A 22298-nucleotide genomic window follows, 5' to 3' on the forward strand; every position below is an offset into this window, starting at 1 on the left:
TAAGTGATAATGACATTAATGCTATTACCTATGTACTGACAAAAAAATTGCAGTCGCTTTTCACTTCATTAGGCTCATCCTTATTCATATTACCATGCGTGTGTCCCCTTTTGTAATCAAGAAATAAGGAACAGATAGAGTTGACAAACAATATGGGATTTTTTGCCTGTTACCATAAAACTGCATAGGCTTATTATAGTGAGACTTTCTCTCCCTTTCGAGTAGGGGTCATTTTCATACTGTGCATACTGTACGCTCTAGAAATACCTAATGTCACTACTAAACTACTATAAAACATTAAAGACATTTTGGGGAATTTATGAGATATCTGTGCCTGCGTTCTGGTCAAACAGTTGCATATTTTTGTGCAAACCCTAAGTGTAAACAAACATTTAGGACTTTTTGCATTTTTACTCCATCTGTGCCACTTTCTAAGGAGCAAACTGGTGTAGGTTATAGCTTAAATCGGTGCCAGCTAGATTTCACTCTAAGGCACGTGGACAGCCTGCATGAAAGGTCAGTGGTATGTAAAATGCTGGTCTTTAGTATACTGAATTTACCAAAACATATTGATTGCAAAAAACGGATGAAAAAAACGGATTGCAAAAAACGCAGTGTGAACCCAGCCTTAGACTGAATCTAGTAAATAGCTGACACTACTGTGCGCAGAAAGCAGGAGTACTGCAGAGATGCTGAAACTAGTGGTTTGTTGCCTTCCAAGTTTATTAGTCAGTTTCTTGTCACTTGCTAGAAGACAGAAATGCGTGACTGGTAGAATAGGGAAGACTACATGGATTACTTAGATCTCTAATGGAGAAAACTTTAATAAAGCTGAGTCCTTACAAAACCCATTTGCTTGATTTATGTCATGTCAGGAGATACTGGCAGTTCCAGTTTATTCCTGATGTTGTTACTGGGACCAATTACAGCACATTTCACTATCTGTCTAATATGTTTCATCTCACTAGAAAATTAAGCTGGGGAAATAATTACCAGGTGAATTTTCTTAAAGCTTACGAATTCTTATTTTATATCCACTTATGTTTTAATCTTATGCCATATGCAGTGCTTTCTGTCTGAGATTCATGCATCATCATGAAGTTTTCCACTTTATAACATTTTATCATCTTCTTTACATTACAGTGAATGTATTGCCTCGACTTATATTATTGATTACTGCCAGATACCGAAACATGTTCATTCTTCTAATCTGTTCTATTTTCTGACTGTAATATTTTTGAATTTCCTTTTGCAACACAATTATCAACTATCCTGCCTGAGCTGCTTTTAACATCTTTTCTGCTTTACACCTATGGACATCAGATACAATAGACTAGAGTTTCCTAGGCATGCTCTGTGACCTGTGCAAAAGTCATTGTGCAGGAAGGGTGGTCTGAGCTCTAAAAATCATTGTAAATTTTGCCTGTAACGGCATTGTAAAGGCCACTTGGTGTTTGTTTGAAGCCATCTACAAGAATCCTAACTGGGTGTTAAAATTTGTGAGCATTCCTATTAAAGTTGACAGTATAGGTACATGCCCCTAACTGGTTAGACTCATTTGGCTATTGGCACTCCTAGCTGTATTTCCCTACTGGTAATATTGTTCTGCTTTGTTATATCTTGCCAGTTATAATATCGATCATTTCTGTTTCTTGGCGATGAATAAAATTTGTTTATATATCTCTACGTACAAAACACAGTAATCACTGAACTCAAGGAGAACAGCGAAAAAAATTCAAATGAAGTACTCAATCAAGAGTCTCCACTGATGCCCCCAAAAATTTAAATATGCAAAACAAGAGTCCGTGGAGCCTCAGTTACGAGTCTCAAAACACGGGATAGCCAGATATCTCTAGCCTGTTGCCAACGGGGTGCCTCCATGATGGGGAGAGCACCACACCACCCTGATAAATAACCCCTTAAGTCCCACTCGGTTGCGAGTATTGGAACATAGACAGGGAAACAACAGGGTGGCCCCTTTTGTCAATGTCTAACTCAAGGTGCGAGTATTGCGATCATGACAAGGGCTTGCAAAGGCAGGCTTCCACCCACAGACAGCCGTTTCGGGGTTTTTGCCCCTCGTCAGTGTGGGGTAGGATTCTGGCTAGTTGGGGCAATGAAAAATCAACCAACAAAACACAGTAATCACTGAACTCAAGGAGAACAGCGAAAATTTTTTTTAATGAAGTACTCAATCAAGAGTCTCCACTGATGCCCCCAAAAATTTAAATATGCAAAACAAGAGTCCGTGGAGCCTCAGTTACGAGTCTCAAAACACGGGATAGCCAGATATCTCTAGCCTGTTGCCAACGGGGTGCCTCCATGATGGGGAGAGCACCACACCACCCTGATAAATAACTCCTTAAGTCCCACTCGGTTGCGAGTATTGGAACATAGACAGGGAAACAACAGGGTGGCCCCTTTTGTCAATGTCTAACTCAAGGTGCGAGTATTGCGATCATGACAAGGGCTTGCAAAGGCAGGCTTCCACCCACAGACAGCCGTTTCGGGGTTTTTGCCCCTCGTCAGTGTGGGGTAGGATTCTGGCTAGTTGGGGCAATGAAAAATCAACCAACAAAACACAGTAATCACTGAACTCAAGGAGAACAGCGAAAAAAATTTTAATGAAGTACTCAATCAAGAGTCTCCACTGATGCCCCCAAAAATTTAAATATGCAAAACAAGAGTCCGTGGAGCCTCAGTTACGAGTCTCAAAACACGGGATAGCCAGATATCTCTAGCCTGTTGCCAACGGGGTGCCTCCATGATGGGGAGAGCACCACACCACCCTGATAAATAACCCCTTAAGTCCCACTCGGTTGCGAGTATTGGAACATAGACAGGGAAACAACAGGGTGGCCCCTTTTGTCAATGTCTAACTCAAGGTGCGAGTATTGCGATCATGACAAGGGCTTGCAAAGGCAGGCTTCCACCCACAGACAGCCGTTTCGGGGTTTTTGCCCCTCGTCAGTGTGGGGTAGGATTCTGGCTAGTCGAAATTTTTTTCGCTGTTCTCCTTGAGTTCAGTGATTACTGTGTTTTGTTGGTTGATTTTTCATTGCCCCAACTAGCCAGAATCCTACCCCACACTGACGAGGGGCAAAAACCCCGAAACGGCTGTCTGTGGGTGGAAGCCTGCCTTTGCAAGCCCTTGTCATGATCGCAATACTCGCACCTTGAGTTAGACATTGACAAAAGGGGCCACCCTGTTGTTTCCCTGTCTATGTTCCAATACTCGCAACCGAGTGGGACTTAAGGGGTTATTTATCAGGGTGGTGTGGTGCTCTCCCCATCATGGAGGCACCCCGTTGGCAACAGGCTAGAGATATCTGGCTATCCCGTGTTTTGAGACTCGTAACTGAGGCTCCACGGACTCTTGTTTTGCATATTTAAATTTTTGGGGGCATCAGTGGAGACTCTTGATTGAGTACTTCATTGAAATTTTTTTCGCTGTTCTCCTTGAGTTCAGTGATTACTGTGTTTTGTTGGTTGATTTTTCATTGCCCCAACTAGCCAGAATCCTACCCCACACTGACGAGGGGCAAAAACCCCGAAACGGCTGTCTGTGGGTGGAAGCCTGCCTTTGCAAGCCCTTGTCATGATCGCAATACTCGCACCTTGAGTTAGACATTGACAAAAGGGGCCACCCTGTTGTTTCCCTGTCTATGTTCCAATACTCGCAACCGAGTGGGACTTAAGGGGTTATTTATCAGGGTGGTGTGGTGCTCTCCCCATCATGGAGGCACCCCGTTGGCAACAGGCTAGAGATATCTGGCTATCCCGTGTTTTGAGACTCGTAACTGAGGCTCCACGGACTCTTGTTTTGCATATTTAAATTTTTGGGGGCATCAGTGGAGACTCTTGATTGAGTACTTCATTAAAAATTTTTTCGCTGTTCTCCTTGAGTTCAGTGATTACTGTGTTTTGTTGGTTGATTTTTCATTGCCCCAACTAGCCAGAATCCTACCCCACACTGACGAGGGGCAAAAACCCCGAAACGGCTGTCTGTGGGTGGAAGCCTGCCTTTGCAAGCCCTTGTCATGATCGCAATACTCGCACCTTGAGTTAGACATTGACAAAAGGGGCCACCCTGTTGTTTCCCTGTCTATGTTCCAATACTCGCAACCGAGTGGGACTTAAGGGGTTATTTATCAGGGTGGTGTGGTGCTCTCCCCATCATGGAGGCACCCCGTTGGCAACAGGCTAGAGATATCTGGCTATCCCGTGTTTCGAGACTCGTAACTGAGGCTCCACGGACTCTTGTTTTGCATATTTATATCTCTACGTAAATGCATTAACAACCTACCAGTTTTGTGTTAAGGACATAAATATAGAACAACTGGTAAGCATTAACATGGTTTTACAAGAGACGGATCTGGATCTATGTAGTGAAACTGGCACAGATGGCAGGAACCGAGCAGCGGACCTCGCCACCAGGATTTACGTGCTGGCACTGACCAGGTGATGTAAAAAGAATTTTTAGGTAGTGAAGTGGTACACATTCGCTTTAAATGATGAACTCTTTGAAGTCTATTTTGAGTACAAGAAAGGATTTCATATTACAGAATACTGTAATACATACAGCCTCCAATGTTTCATAGAGGGAATGTGGTTTCGAAATAACTGAAAATTGTCAGACGGCAAACTAGTGCCGATCTATGGGGGAAATTTATCAAGGGCTTTACGCCTATTTTTATGTAAATAAGTGTTTTTTTTAATCACTTTTGGTCTAAGTTCTATTTATGCACCAGTTTTTGATGGGTTAATATTTTTTTAGATGCAACTTTTTTAATCTGTGTGTTCTGAGTATTCACACAAAAGTTTGCATAAACTGGGATTAGTGCCCAATTTATCATTTGTGAATTTATAAAACGCTGCACAAACTGGTGCACACCTACGTCTTGTCAGTACCAGGTACTGTGACTTTTTCTGCAACTTTTTTTTCACTTAGATGCATTCACTATGGCAGTGCTACAACTTAATAAAGCAGTCACGAGATATTGGAAAAAATATAGACCAATCCTCATTAGAGGATATGTCTTTTGTGAATACCATCTACTGTATGAAAACCTGTTATATAATGATTGTCACAGCAGAAAGTCACATAGGGGAGGTCTCACACATTGAACCCATTTTTATGATCCAGAATGGAGAGCTACTGAGTATTAAGGGGTTATCCAGCGCTACAAAAACATGACCAATTTTGCCCCACTCTTGTCTCCAGTTCAGGTGTGGTTTGCAATTAAGCTCCATTTACTTAAATGAAACAGAATTTTAAACCCCACCCAAACTGGAGACAAGAGTGGTGCAAAAGTGGCCATGTTTTTGTAGCACTGGATAACCCCTTTAAGGTCTCCCACTCTGGAGCAGCAACTACATATACACCCAGAAACGTACTACCTTCATTATTCATTTGGGGTAACACTGCAAGGACTGACACAATTGGATTATGATGACACCAATACAGAATAACTGTAAACTTACTTATGTTTTCTTATGTCACTGATGCCATTTTTTCGGTTCCCGAGTCTTTCTGCAGGGTTGATCCTTTAATTATAGGAACAAAGTTTTTGGACATTAGGCAATAAAATGTTAATCCATGAATGCTATGGTAAGACAATATTTAGTCATTTTCCCATCTGTATATAATGCACAGCATATATAGTATTAGAATTGCAGATGTGTAAAACCTTGTACCAAATTATATGAACAGTTCCTCTATATGAGCACAGAACATGTACAACATAATTATATAGGGTCGTGTCCTTTCTATCCATTTCTGTCTCCATCTCTTCTGTTTAGCCAGTTAGTTGCTAGATAGCCCTGCACATGATTATAGGTTTAGTGGTTCTATGATTGAATCTCGCACATCTAGCAGGAAATGCTGTATTTATGGTGAATGGTCAGTGTATGAAGTCTTGGTAAATACACAGTGCACTGTATGATAACTTGTACAGATGCTATTTATTCTTTGCAGTTATCTTGCACTCATACTGATTTGCTCTGATCCCTGGAGGCATGGACTTTCTAAGACCTTTAGAAGGTGTCTTGTAGTATCTGGCTTCACAGCTTTGAAAAAGCTGCATTAATACATCCGTTCGTCTGCCTGTAATTGCCCTGCTCACACGTCCGTATGTGTGTACAGAATCGTTATCCATGCTGCAGTTGCGGCATGAATCACTATCAGTCTATGCAGAGGTCCTTGAATTGTGGACCACTATGGATGCATAAATGTAGTTTAGTCTGTAATTACAGGCCGCACTACGGACATGTGAATGAGGCCTAAGTTCTTCAAAGGGCGTGTTTAAAACTAAACCAACTGCAGCAGTTATGTGGATGTACGAGACATTTTTGCTCCAAGAGAAGTGAGAACAGATCATCTGACCCATGACCCTGTCATCAGCTCAATGGTTGTCCTTCCTTAGACCACATTTGGTAGGTATGAACTAATACATACTAGCAGACCTCCTGTTCTGGAAATACTCCTACCCTGTTGTGTAGTTGCCACAGTATGGCCCATCTTAAAACCACTGGATTCTTTCTTCAGCCATCTCTTCTTCTTTCCACACATCAGCATCAAGAATTGGTTGTGTATTTGATCATTACTATACCCCACCCCTTGAAGAGAGTAATAATTTTAAAACCTCTGACAGGTAAAGTGAATAATAATAATTATCAGTGTAAATCAAACATATATGTTCCCACAAACTCAAGATATTATCAGCATAGACCCATCTAAAGATCTGACCAAGCTAGTGATAAAAAACACTAATATTTTATGAAAAACTTTCCTTTACATAGTGTTTTATTCTACTTGGGTTTAGTGACTATGTGACATTAGACTCTTTCCTTTGGCTATGGGAAAGGCACATTGACAAGCAAAGAAAACCTTCACAGAGGTAATAATTCACAATGGAGTTGAAGTATCCATTCAGTCCTCATTAGAGCGTACGAGGAATGAAACAAGTCATGACAATGTGTCAGCGTTCTTTCATTCCTTGAACATGAGGATAAATTCCCATGAAATATCTTTTCACTTAGCAGTTCCCATTGATTGCTCATTACATGCTGCGGGATGACTCATTTCAAAGTTGTGTCATCTTTCCATGCATCTGATTTTGTGAATTAAATGAGCAGATAAATTGTTTAAGCAATTTTAGACTAAATGAGACGAGTTGAAAGAATGTGGCAGATGATAGATTTTCATAGTTTGTAAACTCTAGAGTGGAAGTTTGCCTCTTATGAGTGTAGTTGAGCACTCTGATGACTAACAGGGATCTCCTTCCCAGCTACAGTACCTGCATGTGCTTCTCAGAAGCAAAAGTGGTTAGCAATTTTGGCAATGTTTCACAACTAGGAGTTCTGGGGCTACACTCCACATGAATATAGGTTTGCATGGTTGTCGTCATAGAATGTTTTAGATGCAATAACGTGAAGAATAGCCTAATGTGGAATGACCTATTCAATGGTCACAGAACACACCCAGAAACCTTTCCCATTTATGTCAGTGAAGTGTGACTGCTGAAGCCAGTGATTGGCTGCAGCACTTCTATTTACAAAGTACAGTTATGTCACCAGGAAACTTCTACTTTGAGTATGGATTGGCATGGCGCAAAATCAGAAACAGGCAGAGGGGTAAGTATGTTTTTAAAAGAGTTGTCTAGGTTTACAAAAGCACAGCTACTTTCTTTAAAAAATAGCATCACTTCTGCCTCAGGTTGTATGTGGTATGACAATTAAGTTCTATTCACTTTTGTATAACTTAGTTGCCACACCACACCCAAAATAAGGACAGGAGAGGTGTTATATACTGTAGAAAGCAACCATGTTTTTCTAAGCCTGCATCACCCCTTTAAAATATACCCTCCCATTCCATGACGATGCACATATTTGTCAAAAGAGTGGAAAAACTATTTGAATATAAGAAACTATTCCTTAAGGCAATATTTGAATTTTGCTGCCTGGAGAAGGTGGATGCAGCCCAAGGTAGTCCTTGGGCTGTCCGGATTCAAATGTAGATCATTCAGATTTAACCCCTTAATGACCCATGATGTATCTCATACGTCATGGCGCCAATGGGGGGGGTCAGAGAGGTGTCACGCCGCAATCCCGACTGCTATCTGTAGCCCCCGCGCAGCATTATCTGTAGCTATTAGCGGGTGCAGCTGATCGCTACACCCACTAATATGGACATTTAAATGCAGCTGTCAGACATGACAGCTACATTTAAGCATCCTGCGCAGCGCATCCCTGGTGTCTAGTGGCGGGATCTCCCCTTCGTGATCACTTCACGGAGGGGAGATTCCTTCCTCCTAGCTGGCCGGGGTTCAGTGTTGGACTGACGCTGATCCCAGCTCGACAATCCATGCATCTGCAGCAGACCAGAGCAATACAACACTGATCTAATTGATAGAGTATTAAGTATACTACACTGATCTCTACGAGGGATCAGTGTAGTTGTGTTAGAAGTCTCCCAGTGGGACTTCTAATTAATGCGTATATTTTAATAAAAAATCCCCTCCCCTAGTAAAAGTTTGAATCCCCCCTTTTCCCATTAAATAAATAAGAATAAAAAAATAAAAAAATAAACATATTTGGTATCGCCGCGTGCGTAATCACCCGATCTATTAAATTATCAAATTCTAAAGTGTTAAATTTTGGTTGCATTAAATCCAGAAAAATTGTAATAAAAAGTGATCAAAAAGTTGCATATACACAAGTAAGGTTAATGACACCTTACACAGCCTGATAGACTAAAGGATAAAAGCGCAATAAGGCTGCGTTCACACTATGTATATTTCAGTCAGTATAGTTCAGTCAGTATTGCAACCAAAACCAGGAGTGGATTAAAAACACAGAAAGGATCCATCCACTCAATTTCAACATTGTGTGAACAGAGCCTTTCTGTGTTTTTAATCCACTCCTGGTTTTGGTTGCAATACTGACTGAAATATACTGACTGAAATATACATATACTGACTGAACTATACGTAGTGTGAACGCAGGCTAAGAATGGTAATAGAGCAATTTTAAGGAACATTTAGTTTTTTTTAAAGGTTTTAACATCAGATAAAGTAAAAGTAAGGCAAGTTGCATATCTTTGTAATCATAACACCATAGAGTAAACAGCGTAAACACAAAATTTCCCCAAATAAAAAGAAATGTTTTATTTTCAATTGCACCACACATATATAATATTTCTGGTTTCACAGCATATTTTATGCAAAAATTAAGTCTGTCATTGCAAAGTACAATTAGTGGCGCAAAAAATAAAGGCCCATGTGGGTCTGTATGTGAAAAAAATACAAGCGCTATGGCCTTTTAAACACGAGAAGGAAAAAACGAAATTGCAAAACTCAGACCTCAAAGGGTTAAAACAACCCTAAAATGTTGGCAAGTTCCCACATCTCTTATCATCACATTTAATAAATGAAGTTTTTAGCACTGCCTAATCGGCCCCACACGCTGACTTTAAGGGTCTTATTACACAGATCAATAATCGCCCGAATCAGCCCGATTCAGCCGATTATTGCTCCGTGTAATAAAGAGAAAAATCAGCCGATGAAACAATCATCGGCTGATCGTTTCTTTAGGTTTAGCAAAACACAGTTATCACTGAACTCAAGGAGAACAGCGAAAAAAATTCCAATGAAGTACTCAATCAAGAGTCTCCACTGATGCCCCCAAATATTTAAATATGCAAAACAGGAGTCCGTGGAGCCTCGGTTGCGAGTCTCAAAACACGGGATAGCCAGATATCTCTAGCCTGTTGCCACGGGGTGGCCACCCTGGTGTTTCCCTATTTATGTTCCAATACTCGCAACCGAGTGGGGCTATTTATCAGGGTGGTGTGGTGCTCTCCCTATCATGGAGGCACCCCGTGGCAACAGGCTAGAGATATTTGGCTATCCCGTGTTTTGAGACTCGCAACCGAGGCTGTTTTGCATTTCTTTAGGTTTAGACCTAAAACCATCGAGCGCCGACCGCACATCGCTACGTCTAATATCGATGCATGGCCTACGGCTGATGATTATAGGCTTTCCGCGCTGTATGTAGCTCTGCTCCAATCTTTGCAGTGACAGGCTGCCGGCCGATCAGCCAATCACCGGAAGGGGCCTGTCTTGGGCAGTAATTGGCTAAGCGGCGACGGCGTGTCACTGCAAAGATCGGAGAAGCGGCAGAGCTTCACACAACACGGAAAGTCTCCGAGGACACCCGGGAATGGGGTAAGGTGAGTTAATATTTAGTATTTTACACTAAATGCAAGGAACATCGCTAACAATGTCTGTGCAGCCCTTGCTGACGAAAAATTGGCCTGTGTAATAGGCAGATCAGACCTTTACTAAATATTATTTAGCCGTGTAATAGGACCATAAGGGTGCCTTTTATTAACAAATCTGCCACCCTGTTCCTGAGAAATATCCCTTTTTGTGAGTATGCTCGCTCCCACTGTGCAGCTTTCCTCTTCGATTGATAACGTGCCTCATTATTATGGGGGTGTTGGGCCCACCTCCAATGCGCCAGACTTGCTACTAAGGGTACTATTACACCAACAGATCTGACGACAGATTTGAAGCCAAAGATTTGAAGCCAAACCCAGGAACAGACTATAATCAGAGAACAGGTCATAAAGGAAAGACTGGATTTCTCCTCTTTTCAAATCCACTCCTGGGTTTGGCTTCAAATCTTTGGCAGATAATCTTTCGTCAGATCTGTTGGTGTAATAGTACCCTTAGAATATACACAAAGACAGATATTTCTTGGGAATGGGGCATTGGATTCGCTAATGAAGGACACTGCTGGATTCAGAGTGGCAGCGGCGATACGGTAGTGCTAAAAACCTAATTTATTAAATGTAACAATAGATATGCTTTAATCTGCTGCTTTGGACAATCTGGAGGATTGACTTGCAGACGGCTTTTCTTTCTTTCAAGGTCTTTTTTTTGTAAATTTGTTTTATGTGTTCGATTTACCTTTCACACATCTTACTGGTTATATGTCTCCAGGACGACAATTAAGATAAACTGGCATATTCTCTTTTAAGGATTTAAGTCCCTTTGTTCTGTCACTCGGTGAAGGTCTTTGCTCATATATTCTCAAGACTTGTTTAGAAGTGAACCTTCTAAGTGAATGTGTCCTGGCATTCCTCCTCAAAACATTTGCTCTTACCGTGATATTCAGGATGTCCTGTTCTTATATTATTATATATATTCATTCCCTTTTTGATTTTCAGAACACATCTAAAGTGCATTTACTTGAATTTTATTGGCATACACTATAACATGTCCATTCAGGCTCTTTTTAATTCCTCCCTGAAGTTTAATCTATTTATTGACGGTCTTAGAAGACAGATTACAAGTTCATTCCCTTCTGCAGTTCTGTGTTATTTTTTCCCAGTCTCTTCCTTGCCCTACTGTATCTTCCTGGTCTCTAGAAATTTCTATAACTATTATTGAGGTCTATTTTCTTATTTTTATCACAATTACAAAAAAAAAAAAAGTTACATAACATTAACTTACTGCATCAATCAACCATGGCACTAAATCCACTGACAGTGAATACAATGGTGATCTCCATACAATAGCACCTGATAAGGCATGGGTTTCCAAACTGTGGCCCTCCATCTGTTGCTATACTACATTTCCTGCCTGTAGCTTTACCTGTCCGGGTATGATAGGAATTGTGGTTTTGCAACAGCTGGAGGGCCGCAGTTTGGAGATCCATGTGTTAAGGGGTAGGATGGCAAAGCAGTCACTTCTTGGTTGACTGTTAATGTGTTGGAAACATTCCTGGTATGCAGTGGCGAGTAGCTACCATAACTGTTCCAACCAAGCGCACCTAGCGAGCCAGCAAAAGGGCATTGTTGTCACTGGCTCTCTGGTCAGCATGGGAAATGCAGGTTAGCCCATCAGAGCAAACTTACAGTAAATACGGATTTGCACAAACCAAATCACTCAAAATTTAAAGAGTCACTGTCGTATTTTTTATTTTTTTTTGCAGAAATCAATAGTCCAGGCGATTTTAAGAAACTTTGTAATTGGGTTTATTAGCCAAATCTGCCATTATCTGCATGTAAAAAGCCTTTTCCCAGGTCCCCCCCTCCTTCCTCTTTTTCATCCACTCCAAAAAATCTGAAAATTGTGACTTGTTGCAGGAGACGTCCCCTGTCTGCTCTAGGGAGAGGGGAGGGGGGAGGAGGAAGGAGGGAGTTAGCCGGCAGCAGAAAGCAGATAACAGAGGATTACAGGCGCGGAGCTGGGTGACAGCTGTAATCCGAGCTCAGACAGGTCACTGGTGACTGTCACAGGAGATATCCCGTGAGGGATTTGTAGATTAACTCTTTGTTGTCCTGTTTTGGTCTTTTCTTTAGCTCTCTCCATAGGAGAACAATGAAGACAGGGGGGAGAGCTTCAAACTGCTTTTTCATGATAAAAATGCATTTTTCGGATAATAAACCCAATTACAAAGTTTCTTAAAATCGCCTGGACTATTGATTTCTGCAAAAAAAAAATTTCACGACAGTGACACTTTAAATTGCCAAGTCTGGAGAAGTTGGATTAAGCCCTAGGGCCATCTGAACAATATGGATACAGCCTATGGTTGTATCCATGTTTTTCAAGTAGCCCTTAACGGGGTTGGTCACTTTATAGTAAACTAGTTCAGTATACAGTATTAGTAACTGTACTCACATAAAATGTCCGACATGGAGGAGCATGTGACCATGCCCCGTCCCCCATGTCCACCACTGAGCCTGTATATGTCTATGGAGGACACAGGGGGCAGGGAATGGTCACATGCTCCTCTATTTCAGCCATTTTTTGGACAGACTTGTCACAGAGCAGGACAGTACAGCCTGGAGGATGGGAGTGTTATTTTAGCTCTATGGGGTACACAGGGAGCAGCTGTCAGTATATACAGTGAGTACACTTATTAATATTGTAAACTGAACTATTTTACTATAAAGTGGCGAACTCCTTTACTTAAATACTGTAAGATGCAATATATTTTAAATAAATGTTTCAAACACCCATATGTCTTTGCCTGGTCTTATGCATTTTAGCATTTCGAACAGCTGACTGGAAGCCTTGCTTTTACAATAGCTACAAAATACCTTGTTGTTGTAGTCCACATACAGAGCAAACAACAGAACACGAAGGGTTAATGCTCTATGCTTAAAGGCCAAAAAAGCACAAAACAAATAAAAGAATGAAAAACTTTGTTCTTTTTAAAGGGTTTGAGAATAAAATCTCTTTTATAGAGAAGCTTTTATACAGCAGCCTGCATTGGGTTTTAATGGTTGTTTTGAACATAAAACATTGTTGAGTGCTGGCTCACCCGTGTTCACAAGACTATATTACTAATGGATAAAAATGCTGGCTGATGTCTCTAGAGTTCCTTTGTCGTCAGGAGTATTCCTTGTACTTTGCCCCCAGAGAAGGGAATTGAACTATTTTTCTATTGAATGTTTTCAAACACATTAAGAATGTTATAAAAAAAATACACACACACACACACACACACACACACTATAAGCACAATATTCAAAATATATAACATGAAAGAAAACTGCTAGCATCTTTCCATATTTTGCTTGAGGGGATTTTATCATTGCTGTACGTTTGTGGTTTTGTTTAAAAAAAAAGTAAAAAAAAATTTGTGCAATTACTCTATTTGCGCTTTTTTACACTTTCTACCTCTTCACATCTATTGTCAGTTAAGCGTGACTAATATGTCTAGTTTAGAGCTCACAGCACATTTATTAATAGAGATTTTTGTTGAATAGTCGCTAATGCTGACGCAACTCCAGTCTGGACCACACAAATGGGTATGTACTTATGAAGGTCAGCGCATCGTTTTGATACATGTGGTGCACAAAAAAAACAACCAAAAACCAGCTCCTAAATGCAAAGATCACATATACACACAAACACAATTACACCTACTATGATACATTCCCCCCGTGTGCTCATTTTGTCTGCAATGTCTGCATTTTGTATGCAATGCATCTAAAGCAAATATTGGTATAAATTGAATGTATGGTATGGTATATGTTGTTTTTCTAAAGTAAGCTGTGGATATGTCTACGTGGCTGTGTAATGCTGGGTTTACACGGAGCGATTATCGGGCGAATTTTCGCGATAACGATCGAATTCGAACGATAATCGTACGTGTAAACGAGGCGAACGATCGGAAAATCGGTTCTTAAATCGCCGTTCGCAAAAAATTTGCTGATCGTTCCGTGTAAACAGTCATTCACTGATTTTCCCTATGTGTGAGATAGGCTTAAGCGATCGCAAAACGATCGCAAAACGAATTTTCTGTACGATATATCGTACCGTCTAAACGCTGATCGTTATAAAAAAAATCGTTACTTCAAAATCGTTAATCGTACGATCGGGCGAATTATCGCTCCGTGTAAACCCAGCATAAGTCACTGCACTGGTTACTCATCAAATTCAGAGTAGACAAAATCCTCATAATCATGTTTAATAATAAGTGAAGTTTTGTAATGGAGAGCAGCATGCTCCTTTGATTTCCAAAGCAGGGATTTCATGAATGCCTCCTACAATACGGGAACCTAATGCTGGGTTTACACGGAGCGATAATTCGCCCAATCGTACGATTAACGATTTTGAAGTAACGATTTTTTTTTAATAACGATCAGCGTTTAGACGGTACGATATATCGTACAGAAAATTCGTTTTGAGATCGCTTAGGCCTATCTCACACATAGGGAAAATCAGTGAACGATCGGCAAATTTTTTGTGCACGACGATTTAAGAACCTGTTAAAAGATCAAAATGAACGATTTTCCGATCGTTCGCCGCATTTACACGTACGATTATCGTTCGAATTCGCCTGATAATCGCTCCGTGTAAACAAAGGAATAGGGTCCATTTACACAGAAAAATTATCTAATAGATTATCTCCCAAAGATTTGAAGCCAAAGCCAGAAACAGACTATAAACAGGAAACAGGTCATAAAGAAAAGCCTGAGATTTCTCCTCTTTTCAAATCCATTCCTGGCTTTGGCTTCAAATCTTTGGCAGATAATCTGTCAGATAATCTTTCTGTGTAAATGGACCCTTAAGGAGGTTGTCTGGCGTTCTGCATTTTTTAACATATTACTGCTGGTGCCTAACGCTCGGTCCCCCCCAGGTGATCTGTTGCAGTGTCGCTGGTGTCCCCCACTGACTGCAGAGCCTCCACTTCCGAAATGAACTAATCTCTGAAGAAACAGTGTGCTCAGCCACTCACTGAGACGGAACAGCCCTGTGGCCAGTTATCTGGGAAGTAAAGGGGCAGTTAGCTGGGGGCACTGGCAAGAGGAAACTGAGTGAGTGTTGACAGGTAAGGATCACATGATTATTGTTGTACCAGCAGCAGTATATTAAAAATGTTAAATGGTTGACAACCCCTTTTAAGTATGGCTACAAAATTACCAGACAGTTAAATATAGTAGCAGAGAGGAAAACTGATGAAAAATAAAAGCAGACATCTTAATTTTTAAAGAAAACTGAAAATAAAAAAAGAATTTTGTGCCCTGTGCAACTACTTTTTTTTTTTGTCGCAACCATTTATATCCACATCCCTGAACTTGTGATTGTCTGTGCAAGAAGCTGTATTGGCACAGATTGCACCTTTACTAGAGATGAGCACAACTTGAGCAGGTTCAAGTCTGATCGTCTGATCGATACAGAAGTTGGCTACAGCCTTAGGGAGTCCAAGAAAACATGGATACAGGCTATGACCATACATGCATGTGGACATACATGCATTTATTGTGTACTGTACTTATCTGCACCTATTCCATAAATGCTCTATGCTCATATGGCTGGAATTTCCTCATCTAATGTGCCTAGTTTAATCTGTGCTGTGCCTTTATGGTCTTGTTATAAATGTTATACTATGTCTCAGCAGGGGAGAACAGCATAATAACATCCTTTCCTATAACACTTAATATCGGGTTCAATTACTTTTCTCAGTACAAAACTATTCAATTATTTTTCCTAATGCACCACCATAATATATGTGTGTAATGCAGATGAGTAGATTATAGTTTGACATGGTAATTCTACACAAATTTGTCAACAAAGTCAGTTTATACTTTCATTGTACCCTTGTCAAACATTTACATTTATGTTTTATTCATTTTCTGCCTCCTTCCTGCAAAAAAAACCTACATACTGGGGGATTTAATGTTGCAAATTCTCTCTGTTTCTGTCCTCTCAAGCGTCATTCACTATTCCTGTATACTGTTTAGGAAACTGCTTCATGTTCTGAGGTTTTATTCCCAAAAAGGGGGCTTGGCTTGAAATTTGCATATCAGTCCAAAGAATTTACAAATCAAATTGGCTTTTCTCATTATTTATCACTATCCATTATTTATATATTTCCTATGGGTTTCACCCACCCACCAGCTATAGGGAGGCATTTATTAAGTCCGGCGTTTTTTACGCCGGACGTAAAAATGCCCCCGCAGCTCCGGCGCTACGGAGATTTATGTAGAGGCGGACTGCCTCTACATAAATCCCGTGCGCGCCGTTGCGCACCGCCGAAAACCTACGCCAGCTGAGGACTGGAGTAGGTTTTCGGCGTACATTTTGGCGGAACGGATGATAAATCGCGCGGACTCTGAGTCCGCGCCCTCCGTTCCGCCCACTCTCCGCCCCTTTTCCGCCCCCTTTCCGCCCCCTGGCGTACTCGGCGGAAAGTGCCGATTTGCGAATATTTTATTCGCAAATCCGCCATTTTTGCTTAAAAAAAGACGCAAATCGGCACTTTCCGCCGAAAATCATCCATTCGCCGGATGATACATGTGGCCCATAGTGTATATAACAGCATCTGATTACCTGCACAATCTACGGATAAGGTCTTCTGAGCGACGTCCAATGCGATGTGGGAAGTCTACCTTTTCAATGCCTTTTAAAACCATGTTATAAATCTTGATGGGATCTGTTCCAGAGAATGGAGGACTAAAAACACAAATAAACTAGTATTAAATATTAGAGTTTCTCCAAGTTTATGTATCTTTTCTTACGTGCGTTTGAAACCTGTTCATTGTCTGTGTGTCTGTGTATGGTTACTTTAAGCAGATTTTCTAAAATGACAAGTCACTTCTACATGGGAGGAGCATGTGCCATATACAGTACATTACTCAGCATTCTCTATAGCAGTGCTTCTCAAACTGTGAGGTGGGCCTCACCAGTGAGGCGCCCCCTAGTTGTTGGTGAGGCCCAGCTGGGGAGCCAGTTTTTACAAAGTTACTATAATTTACACAGTCCTTTTGCTGTTTGCAAAAATCACCATTTTAGCAACAATAATAATTTATTTTGTACTTAATTTATTAGTGTACAGAGCTTGGGAGACGGGTGAAAGACCTCCCTAGCATTATTTTCAGCTTTTAAATGGACTTTCACCACAGATAGTGAGGCCCAGGCACCCTCTTGGTCAGTCTGGTGAGGCCTAGGCATTGCCTTGGTCTTTTGGGTGAGGCTCCAGTAGAAAAAGTTTGAGAAGCACTGCTCTATAGGGATACACTGTCCACAGAAAACTCAGTTGCTCCTCCATGTTGAGCCATCTTATGGACGGGATTTTTGCCAAAAGTACATCTAAGGATAGAGCAGCAAGGAGACTGGGCTTCTCGTATATTGAGAACAAGGTACAGAAGGAGCACATAGTTGGAAGTGAGTGACATGTACTTTTCATTGTGTAATTTTTGTGCACACTATGGAACCCGGGCAGATCATCCATCGCAGATTCTTCAGCCTGCCCCCACTTGCGGCCGCACGCATGTGGCCGACTCCATTCTATGGTCAGACAGATTCTGCCGTCCGCGTCCGCGGATTAACTTTACCATAGGCCTTGGGCTGTTCACCAAATCTGGGCCTCCCATCCCACTGTAACTTTTGCTGCCCTAGCGTGGTGTTCATAGTACAGGATATATAATGTCATGATGTCCTGATTTGTGCAAAATTGCAGTAAAAAGCTGTTATTTTCTGCAAATCATGGCAGAACTGTAGTCAGGAGACAATACACCACTGAAAGTATAATTTTTTTAAAGTGGCCATGGGCACCCCAGCAGCTCAGGGCCCCGGGCTTCTGCACGGAAAGGACCTATTATAATCCATTACAGGTCCGCGCGAAGAATGAATCCGTTAAATTTTTTCGTGCAGGCGCCAGAAGTTGCCTGCGCATAGATCAGAGTCTATGGCACAGGTGGATATGTGCACGGCCACGAGTGGGGGCGAGCTGCAGAATCCGCGGCAGATGATCAACCAGGATTCCATAGTGTGCACATTCCCTAAGGGTAAAATGGTCAGGCCCTTTAACATGTGGGGTAAATCACCAGGCCCCTCTGCCAATCAGCTGATTGAAGGAACTGTGGGGCTCAGACAATCACTGCAGCTTCTTCATTTTATAGCTCTGTACACTATGTAGCCTGATATTGCAGCTCATTCCATTGAAGGGAACGAGCTGTGACTGGCATCAGATAAGGAGGCTACAGCACTCGCATGACAGACATGGCCTGTTCAATTACCATAGCTGGAAGTTTTATGAATTTTAGTGTGTATTGTGTATTATGTGGATTGTACAGAGAATGTAATTTTACAGTTTTTGTTTATCCTTTGGCCCACTGTGCATAATGTAACAGGGATAGTAAATATGGCTGTGGTGTATGACAAAGTGCAACAAACTAATACTGGCTTTCATGGAACATTCCCTCTCAAAGTTGTAATGTGAATGGCCATAATGTGTAAGGACAACTTTTGACAATTTATTCCAAAATAAAACAAAATAATTACTCACCTCCCAGTTAGGAGCTCGTAGATGAGAATACCAAGTGACCAGTAATCTGCCCCAAAATCATGTCCCCGATTCATGATAATCTCTGGGGCCACATACTCAGGGGTTCCACAAAATGTCCATGTCTTTTTTCCTGCTCCAATTCTTTTTGCAAACCCAAAATCTACCTAAAGAACACCAAGCATACAAAGTAAGCTTAAAAACTATAAAACTTTCTGTGTGAATTCATTTTTGCTTAAAACCATCCCTAATTCTTATATTTTATTGAGACATAAGTATGTTGAGAATATTTTACTTTTAATTAATGTGAGCATTTATTTATGCATTTGTACCTGTTATTTAGACAATTTAAAATGGTGCAATTTGTATGTGATTGGTGGCAAATTTGCAAAGTATAGCGTCTACATTTTTCAGTATTTGCTTATGACCTTTGGGGGAGATTTATCAAACATAGTGTAAAGTGAAACTGCCTCGGTTGCCCCTAGCAACCAGATTCCACTTTCATTTTCCAAAGAGTCTGTGAGGAATGAAAGGTGGAATCTGATTGGTTGCTAGGGGCAACTGAGCCAGTTTCACTTTACATGTTTGATAAATTCCCCCCATAGTGGCTGCTGTTTGCAACAGTTTTTCTAACCTTGCCCCCTTGCCACATTTGACTACTAACCATCTTAATATATCCCTCCGAATCAAGAAGAAGATTCTCTGGTTTGAGATCTCTGTAGACAATTCCTCGATTGTGCAGGTAGTCATAAGCTTCAAGGACACATCCAATGCAGAATCGGGCAGTGGCCTCCTCAAAAGACCCCCTGAGAGTACAAAAAAACAAAGAAAACAAAACAATCGATACTCTATATTTTGGGACAGAGCATATACCAGTAATGTTTATGAATGCAGATAATAATTATAAGAAGATTATATTATGTAAAAGTTTTTGATGAGATCTGGTATAACAGCCCAGTAAATAAGGCAATTGACACGGGCTTCATGGTGATATACCTCCAATTTGCATATTAATTAGAAAATATAAAACTTAATGTAACACTGAGAATAATCACAGACTCAATCCTTGCCTTAGGTATCATGTTTACCCCTGGTTTCTTAATATTTTTATGTGTTAATATATTATGTTGTATCTATCAGTTTTATACATGCTAAATAGGAAATACTCCATCTGCTGGATCCTTTGATATCTGGAATTAGCTTTGTGCAGGCAGTGTCAGGGGAATACAAGACCTCTTGCATGCGGCGGAGCTGCAGGAACTCCATTGGATTCCGTGTGTTGGAGGCAGATAAGCTTTCAGTAAGGCTGCATAGAATTCTATGGGTGCACAGTTATGGATGCATACAACACCGATCTTTACATAAAGGCATAATAAGGTCATGCATATGAGACCCTACAGCGAATCAATCCTATATAAAAGGCTAGATACACTGTCATACATCAATAATAAACACTGGGGGCAGATAAATACCTTAGTTTTAAGCCAAAACTGTTGCACGGTGTTACATTTAAAGGGATATTTCCATCTTAACTGATATAGTTATACTTGTAGGGCTTGTCAAATTCAAAATTTTTGCATATCCATTAATTTAGGAAACTTGCCCCTTTCTCCTGATATGTTGCCCTTTCCCTGTGTAGCTGACTGTAGTGAGGGGAATCGGGATTAGAGAGAATCACTGAATAAATAACTTCTTGTCGAATGCAGAGTCCAAGCAACTCTCCCTCTCCTGAGGTCCAACTGACATAGAGGTTAAAGCCTAGGTGTTGATAGTGGTCAACCTTGTAGTTCCCCCTAGGGCTTTCTCTGATACTGCTGCATGAGGTGTTGGTGGAGATGCCCTTGGTGTTGATGAGGTACAGAACAAAAAGACAACAGTGACTTTACTTGAAACATAAGGCACTTGTAGTTTACTGATTCTATTTGAAGAGTACCTTTGTAGATGGCCGTCAACTAGAGCTGGGTCACTTGTGATGGTATGGAAATTTATTGTAATATGGAGTCACACTTCTTGGTACTGGTCATGAACCACAAACCTAGTGGGATGACAGTCTTTTTAGAGGTATCTGGGCCCGGGACATAAGTTATTACAGTACATATCCCAGAAAATACTAAGGGTAGGGCAATGATTTGCCCCTCAGTGTAAAGTATTTTGAAGAAAAAAAGTGATCAAGCTTCCTCTCCTTACAAAAACAAGCTTCGTGGCTAAGGTTTGGTTCACACTTCATTTTTTCAATCAGTTTTTTTCATCTGTTCAATGCCAAAAATGGATGAGAAATTAATGTGCTTGTGTGCATCCATTTTGATTTGTTTTTCTATTGACTTCCATTATAAAAAAAAAAGCAACAATAAACGGATTTTGTGTAAGCTAAAAAAATGGATGCATTTTGATCCGTTTTTTTTTTTGAGAAGTTGGGGTGCTATTGTCTAATTCCCTAAATGTGGCCTGTGTAAGTGGTAATCCATGTCTATCTCAGTTCATCTCTATAATACACAATAAAACAAATGCCTATTAATGACAGATGTATAGAGATATAGGGGGAGATATATGAAAGGGTGTAAATATACAACTGGTGTTAACTGCCCACAGTAACCAATCACAGCTCAGCTTTCAGCTCTGATAAAATATAAGGAGCTGTGATTGGTTCCTGTGGGCAGTTTACACCAGGTGTATATTTATGTGATGAGGGTGACCTGCTGGGAGTAGTATTTGTCAGCGTTGGTAGGTCAGACCCGGGTAGCCAGTTGCCAGATGTTAGGTCACGGTTATGGCAAGAGGGGAGGTGACTAACCCACGGGAACCTGACCATGCAGGGCCCCAACAATTCTTTGTTGGCCTTAGTCAAGGCACCAATAACTAGACCAATGCCAGGGTTCAGAAACAATGGTGGTTGTGCGTTTATTAACACAGTGATTGTCAATAGCAACAGTCTCTCTGGAAGCAACCAGGAATTGGTAAACTTGAATATAACTAAGCAGATGGGTGATGTTGCAATAGGCTGTGGTGTGACAGAGTTACTTTGGATGAGAGGAATCTTAACGGAGAATGAGGGTAGTAGTTCACTGAGAATGATGCTGGGCGGAATAGACTGAATAGAATACTTGCTGTTGGTGATGATGAGAGAAGTAGTGACTGAAGAACGACAACCAGATCTTTGAATATAATGAACAATGAATAAAGGATAAAAGGAGGCACTCACCAGCAGTCTATTCAGACCATCCGGCTTTTATTGCTGTGCGCAGGGGGAGCGGGGGAGACAAGGTGGGTGACCGCAGTTTCGCGGCTTAGTGCCGCTTTGACGAATCTTGAAGAAGAGACTGGTCAGGACTGGACGGGAATCTGTCTATGGAACAGGGGAGCGAATCACCCTGAGTTGCGGCCTTGCTTGGAAGCAGCAGAGCACGTTCTCCCTCCTGAAGGTGGAGGAGAGAACAGCACAACCTTCTCTCTTGAGGGTAGAGAGAAGACTACTGAGGTAAAAGGGAAGTGAC

At 41.1% G+C, this 22298-nt stretch overlaps 1 protein-coding gene across 3 annotated transcripts in view; it reads right to left on the reverse strand.

Annotated features, from left to right (window-relative positions):
• LOC138799444 (cGMP-dependent protein kinase 2-like) overlaps positions 1-22298 on the reverse strand; it is a 119780-nt gene that overhangs the window by 10668 nt on the left and 86814 nt on the right. For 2 of the 3 annotated variants that reach the window (XM_069980616.1, XM_069980619.1), the window contains 4 exons: positions 19472-19613; positions 18811-18974; positions 16854-16976; positions 5485-5547 (listed from right to left, as the gene is read on the reverse strand). In XM_069980616.1, the coding sequence (XP_069836717.1) occupies positions 5485-5547; positions 16854-16976; positions 18811-18974; positions 19472-19613 (492 nt within the window). Of the gene's footprint in view, positions 1-5484; positions 5548-16849; positions 16977-18810; positions 18975-19471; positions 19614-22298 lie in introns of those variants that run through there. The other variant, XM_069980617.1, reaches the window with a different exon arrangement.

Source organism: Dendropsophus ebraccatus, chromosome 8 (assembly GCF_027789765.1).
Source record: "Dendropsophus ebraccatus isolate aDenEbr1 chromosome 8, aDenEbr1.pat, whole genome shotgun sequence".
NCBI classification, from domain to species: Eukaryota; Metazoa; Chordata; class Amphibia; order Anura; family Hylidae; genus Dendropsophus; species Dendropsophus ebraccatus.